This window comes from Gigantopelta aegis, chromosome 8 (assembly GCF_016097555.1).
Source record: "Gigantopelta aegis isolate Gae_Host chromosome 8, Gae_host_genome, whole genome shotgun sequence".
NCBI classification, from domain to species: Eukaryota; Metazoa; Mollusca; class Gastropoda; order Neomphalida; family Peltospiridae; genus Gigantopelta; species Gigantopelta aegis.
In genome coordinates, this window is record NC_054706.1 from 31918302 (window position 1) to 31929578 (window position 11277).

General features: G+C 37.2%; 1 protein-coding gene across 1 annotated transcript in view; it reads left to right on the forward strand.

Annotated features, from left to right (window-relative positions):
- LOC121378645 (serine/threonine-protein kinase SMG1-like) overlaps positions 1 to 11277 on the forward strand; it is a 119024-nt gene extending 107747 nt beyond the window's left edge. The window contains exons 71-76 of the mRNA XM_041506913.1: positions 113 to 297; positions 2306 to 2397; positions 2883 to 3011; positions 5363 to 5410; positions 6103 to 6209; positions 6795 to 11277. Coding sequence (XP_041362847.1) covers positions 113 to 297; positions 2306 to 2397; positions 2883 to 3011; positions 5363 to 5410; positions 6103 to 6209; positions 6795 to 6872 — 639 coding nt within the window. The 3' untranslated portion in view covers positions 6873 to 11277. The remainder of the gene's footprint in view (positions 1 to 112; positions 298 to 2305; positions 2398 to 2882; positions 3012 to 5362; positions 5411 to 6102; positions 6210 to 6794) is intronic.

Below are 11277 nucleotides of genomic sequence, written 5' to 3' on the forward strand. Positions count from 1 at the left end.
ACCCAGATCACTTCATTAGTGTTTTAAGAAATAAACTAGAAGGAAATGGAAAATGCCCATCATATATGACCAAACGATGTATAAGTGATAATGTTCACTCTTCATCATGCAGCAAGAGGAGCAGGACTTTGGTGATGAGATTGTTCCCGATGGTATCCGCGACTACCTGGCTCTGTACAAGAGTTTCTCGGAGAACGTGACGACGGCACTGAAATCAGTGCTGACCGAGGAGGTCGTTAAGGAGACGATGCTGGAGGCGCTGGACATGCTGCGTGACATCATGAAGCAGATTCCACAGTGAGTGAATTTTTTCCAGGTGTTCGCTGAGTGTTCGGCAGAGGACGCAGACTAGTAAATTCATTTTCCTCCAATTTTTTATTTTTTTCCCCCGATCGGTTGCAGACTGTTCACAGAGTGATTGCTTCCTAATGCAGAATAGTCTGCGATAGGGTAAGGTTTTGTCGAAATCTCAACTTGAACGCAGCGTATTTTTAACGGAAACCCATCGTGAACACGACTTAAGCCCGGTGAGACCGGGCCCATTTAGCTATTAGTTGCAAGGGATCTTTCTCACAGATGGGATTTTTAAGTAAACTTAACAGCCCATGGTGGCACCGTGGTACAGTCATTGGCTTTAAGGTTGGTAGGTGCTGGTATGGAGCTGGTCATAGTCCAGTGGTAAAGCGTTTGCCTGATGCACTGTAGGTCTAGGATCGATCCTTATCGGTGGGCCCAGTGTGCTATTTCTCGTCACTGCCAGTGCACCACGTGTGGTGTATCAAAGGCCGTAGTATGTGCTATCCTGTCTGGGATGGTGTCTATAAAAGATCCCTTGCTACTAATGGAAACATGTAGCAGGTTTCCTCTCTAAGACAGTGTAAAAATTTCCAACTGTTTGACATCCAATAACCAATGATTAATAAATTAATGTGCTCTAGTGGTGTTGTTAAACAAAACAAACCTTAGCTCTTTGTCTGGCTGGCTGTCCGTCCGTCTGTTCGTCTGTCCCACATATAGTTTTCCAGATGGGTTTTTTCCCCAACACCTCAAGATATTGAGCTGAAATTTTGTGTATACCTGTATCATGTTCGATTACAAATCATGTTTGACTTTTATGGCAATTTACAGATTTTTCACAGAATTATATCCCTTGAACTTGAAGGATATATAAAAATTTGTTTTCCAGACTTTATCATGTACTATTATAGATCAAGTTTAACTTTCGTAGCTATGTACCCATTTTTCAGTCATGACCCTTGAATTTAGGAGATAAGAAAAAAACATTTCAGCCCGGTAAGGGACATGTATTGCTTAAGCAGTACTCTTAGAATGCTTGTTAATAAAACTGCTTAAAATAACTGACTTGAGTTGTTTTAGATTTGCCAAATCTTTTATGTGATAAATTGTCTTGCATATTAATTTACAGGGTTTAAGCTGAACTGAAAACATTATTAGCAATGGCTAATTGGACCCAAAAATCTGTAGCCAAATTCAGCTTTCAATTAGCCAAAATAAATGATGACAAAATTAAGGCTCTTTATAACGTAATTTATTTCTAACCCATATACATGTATACAACATCAGTGACAACACATTAATATATGTATATTAACTGGTGCCATTTGAACGCATTGATAAAATTGCTAATTATATATGTGCGACAATCAAAAATATTACATGCAACTAAATCGCAATCGTCTGCCGAGGCTTACTGCACCCAGTTTATTGCTATTGCTAGGAGTTGTAATGACAGTACATTGTTAAATATTCGGCAAAAATAAAGATAGAGTTAAACAGTTTAATCAGCGTTTTAACGATCCTTTATGATATATCCAGTAAGCAGTATTCTACGAACAGTCAATCGAGACATGTCGGCTTTTTCTGCACGCAAAAAATAACGTGACATCGGCCACATGGAAGAAGCAAAAAGGAGCGAGCTATTCTGACTGACAAAAATAAAGCCGGTTACAGAATCCAACGGAAGTGGCTCAAAACAAGCATGCACAAAGTAGATGTACAAATAACAAATAGCGAGACTAATGCTGGTTTCGCGTTTACTCGGAAGTTATTTCCGACTTGTAAACTTATTTCCGACCTGTATGCGTTTTAATGTATTAACAAATACTCCTCAAAAACAAATAGCGGAAGATAATGAAACAGGATTTTCAAATTAGCTTTTTGGTGATTTGATAATGAAATATATTCGCCAAATTCAATATTAATTCGCATTTGGCGAACGACAGCTTAAACCCTGAATTTATGTTAAACTCAATGAATTTTCATGTTTTTTTTTTTTACTGTTTAGAATCTACAACAACTTGATAGAATTTGCACCTCCCCTTCTGACTACTTCCGAGGAACCAGATGTTAACAACGCACATAATGACTTTGTTCAGTGTAAGATAAATATCTGTCTGTTTAATTTCAGAGACTGAAAATAATATATTGATGTAAAGCCCAAATAGTATTAGATAATTTGGTGCTTACAAACCAATGAGTTGGTACCAACTAATTATGACGTCATCATAATTTGGCATTCATACCAAATGTCATGATGTGGTTTAAAAGAATTTGCATTTTATTTATCTGTTTAAGTAATAAAATGTTATTTTATTACAATTCTTTATTTTATATATTTTTTTACAACAAATAGATATCTGTGAGTGTGAATAAAATATATAGTTAAAGTAATACTGAGAACAGTGTCTAAAGTGGTTTACAGCCTATATGTAATTTTATTAACAGACATTAAAAAGGTTTTTTTAAAACTGTACCAGTATTATAAAAATTTTGTATTTCTAATTTTTTACTAAGAAAATATGAAAATTATTTGTTCTGTATTGAGTAACCAGTGTGGTAATAAATTTACTTTTCTTATTTAGCCTTGAAGGGTCCGAGCGAGCGAGAATCTTCGAGTCCAGCGCGGAAGATATCGAGTCTACACCGAGAGCTGACGACCGGAACTCCACCCAACAGTCCTCAGACAGGGACTGGCTTCAAGGGTCAGAGCAGTGAGTATATGGGTGGGGAACTCCAGCCAACAGTCCTCAGACTGGCACTGGCTTCAAGGGTCAGAGCAGTGAGTATATGGGTGGGGAACTCCACCCAACAGTCCTCAGACTGGCACTGGCTTCAAGGGTCAGAGCAGTGAGTATATGGGTGGGGAACTCCACCCAACAGTCCTCAGACTGGCACTGGCAGTTCACTGGCACTGGTCAGGTTCAGAGCAGTGAGTATATGGGTGGGGAACTCCACCCAACAGTCCTCAGACTGGCACTGGCTTCAAGGGTCAGAGCAGTGAGTATATGGGTGGGGAACTCCACCCAACCCAGCAGTGAGTATATGGGTGGGGAACTCCAGACAGACGGGGACTGGCTTCAAGGGTCAGAGCAGTGAGTATATGGGTGGGGAACTCGGGCACTGGCTTCAAGGTTCAGAGCAGTGAGTATATGGGTGGGGAACTCCACCCAACAGTCCTCAGACTGGCACAGGTCAGTGAGTATAGGGTGGGGGAACTCAGTCCTCACTGGGCACTGGCTTCAAGGTTCAGAGCAGTGAGTATATGGGTGGGGAACAGTCCTCAGACTGGCACTGGCTTCAAGGTTCAGAGCAGTATGGGTCTCCACCCATCAGTCCTGGGCACTGGGGAAGCTCCACCCAACAGTCCTCAGACTGGCACTGGCTTCAAGGTTCAGAGCAGTGAGTATATGGGTGGGGAACTCCACCCAACAGTCCTCAGACTAGCCCAGGCACATACTAGCCCAGGCACATACTCATGGAAAGCAAAATGTTACACATCCAATGTTCACTTTAAAACATTTTTTTAATTTGCGTGGGTAGGGGTGTGTGTTAATTGTTCGAAGTAAAAAGGTGAGATGCACGTATTACTTTTCCAGCGGTGGCACCAGCATCAACTCTTGTTTATAGCTCAGTTTAAAATACCTGTACATTCATTTCATTTCAACTTACTTTCGTGCTTATATCCAATTAACGTTCAAGCACGCTGTCCTGGGCACACATCTCAGCTATCTGGGCTGTCTGTCTAGGACAGTGGGTTAGTTGTTAGTTGGTTAGTGAGAGAGAAGAGGGTGTAGTGGCCTTACACCTACCCAATGAACCCTTAAGAACTCGCTCTGGGTTGGAGCCGGTACCGGGCTGCGAACCCTGTACCTACCAGCCTGTAGTCCGATGGCTTAACCACTACGCCACCGAGGTCGGTCCTGTACATTTAGCTCAATGCAGCCCCAAACCACTTTATAGGTGTAGACTCTAATTTGAGCTATTGAAAATTGACACTAAGTTGAGTTATTTTACAAACCTGCTGTACACATTTGGATATGTTTATAACAGAAAAATTATCGTCTGTGATGTTAATACAGGGAAATGCTGTCTTAAAAATAACCAGAGCTTGTCTCGATAACCATTACTTCTCAAACGAACATGCATTTTTAAAATTATGAAAAATGCATTTTGGGATATTGTAAAAACCTGGATGACAACAATCACTTCAGGTGTACGAAAATTAATATTCTAAATAATAAAATGTAAGTATTTCTAATTTAAATTATCAAAAATGGCTTTAATAGTAAAAAGATGTGTTGTAGTGTTTAAAAACTAGGGTTTGTCACTTAAAGGGACATTCCTGAGTTTGCTGCACTTTTTAAGATGTTGTCGACTAACAAAGACTTTTTTACGATGGCAATTACATATCAAATATATTTGTCTGCATAAAATATAAGTGGCTGTATATTAAACGTGTTTCTGATCGTTCTAATATTTGTACTAGGTTAAATTTCATTTTATTTCCAGAAATATAATTTTTTCGTATTTTCAAAATTATTTGAAGATATAATCCAGTTTGGGCTGCTTACAAATATTAAAACGACTAGAAACACATTTAATATACAGACACTGATATTCTAAACCAGAAAATATATTTAATATGTAAGTTTAATCGTAGAAATATTTTATTAGTCAGTATTATCTTACAGTGCAGCAAACTCAGGAATGTCCCTTTAAAGGCATGCTGGGACTCTTGATAATTGAAATGCTAATAATATAAATGTAATTCTTTAAAAATTTATTAAAAGTTACTGAATCAAACTTAATCATATTTAATGATTATCTCATCCAACTACATGTAGTGCTGCTGGAATGGAATTGGATAGTCTTATTTTTTTTCTCTCTCTCTCTCTGTTTCTCTCTCTCTCTCTCTCTCTCTCTCTCTCTCTCTCTCTCTCTCTCTCTCTCTCTCTCTCTCTCTCTCTCTCTCTCTCTCTCTCTCTCTCTCTCTCTTTTTTTTGCTCATAAAGCTAGTATTTCTGAATCTCCTTTCATAACATATTGACTTCTTATCTTTCAGCTCCAGCAAAGAAAGAAAAAGTTTCACGAGATCCCAGAACAGGCAAAGGTTTGTACTAGTTATTATACAACTGACTGGCTAGTCAGATAAATTATTGGATGCATCATTCACACAGTGTGCAAGAGATAGTGGAATTATTTACACTCAACTAGCAGTTGAAAGGATTTTCAATTCACTTTTTTTTTTTAAAATTGAGTTCATATTCTTGGGAAATTATTAAAGAGCTGTCAATATAAGCAATTTTATTAGTTAAATACCATTTTTGTTGCCAACAAGTATGTTAGCATTTGTAACTGTTTTAGAGTTTGTCATGATGACTCTGAAACGGTTTTGTTTACGTTACTTAGTACACAAAACTATTGGGTGGGATGACAATATTTACCTTGATTCCTTTTTTAAAAAGTTCTCTTTAAATTTGGCCTTTTTAACGAAATCAGACTTGAGCTAGCTATCTGGAGAATTGTATAGTTAAGTTTGTTTGTTTAAAAACACCACTAAAGTACATTGATTGATTAATCATCAACTATTGGATGTCAAACATTTAGTCATTTTTACAGAGAGAAAACCTGCTACAATAGCAAAGTATCGTTTATATGCACTATGCCACAGACAGGAAAGCACATACCACAGTCTTTGATATATGAGTCTTGAGAGAATTGTATAAAATCACCGGAAAGTTTGTCCGTGACTATTAAAAAAAGGTTGTGACCCAAGTTGTGTTTTTTTATTTATCTGCACAGCTGTTCAAGAACGAAACACGTATGCTGTCGGGGTCTGGCGCAGAGTGAAGATGAAGTTAGATGGGCGTGACCCTGACCTTAATAAGAGGATGTCTGTTGCAGAACAGGTAACTTTGGGGATTCCTTTGATGCAAAGAGAATAATTTTAAAATAATTATCATTTTATTATCCAGTAGTTAATCAATGAGAAAAATATTTTTCATATTTTCAGCATCCATATATTTTTTCACTGAAAAATTAATAAGACGTCATTATGATTTTGCAGAGAAAATGGTGTTACAAAGTTGAAAGGGATGTAATTTTTAATACAACTTTGGTTTTAAAAATGTATATAAAAGTGAATAAAAATGAAAGTTATGGAAATACTCAGAATAGTTTGAAAAGTGGTTTATTTCATTGCTATATACATGTATGTTTATAAAAAAAATAGTTTGCAGTTGTATTTAATCTAAATTTTAAATGTTCTTACGTGCGATAAAATTTTATTTTTATTTTTTAAATATTTATATTGATATCAATTCATTCATGTGCATATATTTGTGCGATACCCACAAGATGGGGTGTAAATAGTAATTCATTCATTCATTCATTTATTCCGATAAAAAGTTGTAAATGATAAAAAGAAATATCGCTTTAAATCATACACCAAACTAGACTCCTTTGACACTTCTCTCTTCTCTCTCTTTCTTCAGGTTGACTATGTAATTAAAGATGCCAGTCATCTCGACAACCTGGCTGTTCTGTACGAAGGCTGGACTCCGTGGGTGTGATTACGCGACAGACCTCGCCTGTCTAGGCTCGACAAAAATCACGAAAAATCGCTTGCAGAAAACCTCGCGTACTCTCCAATCTGTGCATGACTGCACACACACACAATGTGTCGGCCAGCTGTGACTGACATCGCATCATCCGACGATATTCTCCGAAGAGGAGGCGCACTCAGCCAGCCCAGTATGCAAAGTTAATCAACACAGCTCTCTGGCCCCGCCGGCGGGCCATTCAAAAAAAAAGAGAGTGATTGCTTTTGTGTTAAGGCTCGTTAGTGTCTTTAAAGGAATTATACACACTGTCTTGATATTCAAATACAAACAAAAACAAGGTCAATCGTGTGTCAAAATGGACAAGTAAAAGCATAAAGAATACACACGTAAAATAATTTTAAAATCTACGACTTGTAAGCAAAATAACGATGTAGCTAAAGTGAGTATGTAATTGTAGATTTTACGGAATGGAGTACATTCCGCAGTAGCAACACCAGAAGAAATGGACATCTGTAAAATGTGACCAAAATGGAAGTGGTGAAAGAAGTATATATATAAATATATATATATATATATATTTTGTCTGTTCATGCATATTAGCTAGGTAATGTGAATCACTAATTGCCACCAAAAAAAAAATGTGTTATTGTATATGCTGATAACTGTATATATTGAAGCAATAGACTTAATGAATTTTGATGTTGTTGGTACATGAATATGTTTGTGGATTTATTTCCATAAACAATGACGAAACATACAGCAAGCTTCGGAAGTGAGGGACGTATTTAGATTGTTAAGTGAAATAAAGCATATTTATCTTGATTAGAAACTGCCCACCAGCAGATAAGGTGAATATTAACCTGCTTTGTGTAAGGTGGCAAGTCACTTGCATTTGAATACATGGTAACACCTTCCATGCTGAGTCACATTGTCAGTACATTTATCATCGATTAGTACAGAATGAGTAATCTGGATAGGCACTGCAGGGCTCTGTGTGAAATGTAACACAGGAAGGTTTGACAGTTGACCTGACCTCTGACATCAATGCATTTCCATATCTTATGAGCTGGTCCCAACATCCCAGTAGCCAATCAAATGAACTGTTATATCAGTGCATTTCCACATCTCATGAACTAGTCCCAACATCCCAGTAGCCAATCGAATGAACTGGTATATCAATGCATTTCCACATCTCATGGACTAGTCCCAACATCCTTAATAGCCAATCGAATGACCTGTTACATCAATGCATTTCCTAATCTCATGGACTAGTCCCACATCCTTAATAGCCAATCAAATGACCTGTTATATCAGTGCATTTCCACATCTCATTGACTAGTCCCAACATCACAATAGCCAATCGAATGACCTATTACATCGATGCATTTCCACATCTCGTGGACTAGTCCCAACATCCCAGTAGCCAGTCGAATGAACTGTTATATCAATGCATTTTCACATCTGATGGACTAGTCCCAACATCCTTAATAGCCAATCAAATGACCTGTTATATCAGTGCATTTTGACATCTCATGAACTAGTCCCAACATCCCAGTAGCCAATCGAATGAGCTGTTATATCAATACATTTCCACATCTCATAGACTAGTCCCAACATCACAATAGCCAATCGAATGACCTGTTATATCAATGCATTTCCATATCTCATAGACTAGTCCCAACATCCCAGTAGCCAATCGAATGAACTGTTATATCAATGCATTTCCACATCTCATAGACTAGTCCCAACATCCCAGTAACCAATCGAATGACCTGTTATATCAATGCATTTCCACATCTCATAGACTAGTCCCAACATCACAATAGCCAATCGAATGACCTGTTATATTAGTGCATTTCCACATCTCGTGGACTAGGCCCAACATCCCATTAGCCAATCGAATGGCCTGTTATATGAATGCATTTCCACATCTCGTGGATTAGTCCCAACATCCCAATAGCCAATCGAATGACCTGTTATATTGGTGCATTTCCACATCTCTTGGACTAGTCCCAACATCCCAGCAGCAAGTCGGATGACTATAATCTTCAAGGGGTTAAAGGATAGTAGTGCTCTGTTTTGAGTTATTATCTCGGACCCAGCCATGCCAGAAACTGGTGCAGGGATGGACATGTGTTAACTGTAATGGCTAAAGGCTTGATTAAATTATTTGAGGTCTGGTGTGCAACAATAATTTTAAGCAGGATGACCCGATCCAAGCAGTATTTTAGAAGAGAATGGAAGAGCAGGTTTATAGCAAAAGGACATGGGGTAGATATTAAACCAGGTACAGTGATTTCTAACAGTAAATTCCTGTTTGCTAAGGTGCCGTGATTCCTATGGGTGATGGTCATTTGCTAGTAGTTTTCTGCAGTGTCACGGCAAGCTGAAGACCACACGCCTGAAATGGTGCTAGGAGAGCAATCACATTATGTTTCAAATATAATTTATTAAAACTTTTCTTTTTTTTTGCAAGGCGATCGATTTGCAGTTTACCTAAACCTTTTCAGGCATGTATGGAGAGGACCTTGAATGATCACTTGCCTTTTCTGGTGAAGTATTGGAGGATACAGTGATTTCTGCAGATAGATGGCTCTTTGCTAGGATACGGTGATGTCTGTGGGTTGATGATTATTTACTAGGGTATAGAGGTTTTTGTGAGTAGATGGTCATTTGCTAGAATACAGTGATATCTGAAAGTAGGTAGCCCTTTTAGCAAGGATACGATTTTTTTTATTAAGATACAGTCTGGTGGTGTAATGGTTAAACCATCAACCTTACCGTCTGGTAGGTACTCGAGTCCCATCCTGGTATGGACTCCAATCCATAGTGAATTTCAGCATCTCAACAGGGAAGTGCAAGGCAGGTTGATGAATTCTCTCTGTTACTAACCTTTAACAACTAAACCCTATTCTGGTGGAGCATGTTTGCAGTTGATTTGGATAGAAGCATGAAAAGCAAGTTAAAAAAATGAATTGATGACTGAAAGTGGTGGAAACCATTGTGGACAATGGTGTTATGTTAGTATTGTAAAATTCAGGTCTATTGCTTCAATAGTTTACAGTTCTTTGCCGATTACAGACGATCAGACATCTTGGTCTGAGCATCTGCTTTTGGTTATGGACTTCAATTCTTTTGTTTGTTTTAAGAAAAAAGAAAGAAAAAACAAGTTCATGTGTTTGTGTAAAATTATTTTGAAATCTTTTTTGTTATTAATTTTGTTTTATATATTCCAACTGTGTAGTTTAGATGATAACTTAGATATATTTGCAGATTTATGTTGGTTTGTTTAGTGACTTTTAACAGGATGGTGGTAGTAAAGCAGTTATTTAGTTATATTATCTGACGTGTTGTTTGCAGTTTCAAAGCCTTCAGGTCTATTATATATTTCAAGAACATTTAGTGATGAATGTGGCTGAAACAAACAGTTATATGTCAAATGTGTTTACATTAAAACTATGTATATTAATCACAGTAACTGTATTAGTATTAGTTCTATTATCCTTTTGTTATGTTATAAATCAGAAATTTTGTAATTGATTACTGTCTATTACTACTGAGATATTTTGGGTGTAACAAAACACTTCCCAAGATTTCTTCAGGAGAATAGTGGCCAAGTGATTTTCACAGTTGCGAATATTAATTGTGTCATTTTCAGTTTGTCATTTTTCAAAAGGAGCAATGTTTTTGCACCAGCAAGTTAAGTTGTAGGCACGGTGGGGTGCAAGAGTGATTGCTCTCATGAAAAATGATAGCAGCTATCTGTAGACAACAATTGTAACAACATTTATTCTTATTTAATATATGGTATGAAAATATGATTTCTATTTAGTTAACAATAAGAGATTGTCTTATCTAGGACTACATCAAGTTTTAAAAAAAAGATTTTTTGATGAGGTGGGATAAGGAATATAGGATATCATTGACATAGTCTTAATAATATTTGACTTGTTCAAGAATATTTGGGTTGTTGGTGTGTGGATTTGGTGTGCGGGGGGTGGGGGTGGGGGGTTGAGGGTGGTTGTGTAATTAATATTTGAGGGGCTGCTGCTCCTTCTCCCAATTACCTGTACCTCTACCATTGATGAGAAACATTTGCCATTTATAAAAAGTTTGTTTTGTTTAATGACACTACTAGAGCACAAACTAGGGTTTCTAGAATTTTTATAAAATTCACTAGCCATGGGATCAGTGATTTTTTAAATTTATTAGCCATGATTAAAAATTCACTAGCCCTACTTTACTTTAAGTTAAAACATTTCTACTAAATAATAGCCCAAATCAGATGTCACCTACAGAGAGAGAGAGAGACAGACAGAGACAAAATACTTATATTTACAAAATAGAAAACCGCAAAATTTAACAATGTTTTTCACTAGCCATCGGGCATGGCAATAGTAGTTATTTACTAGCC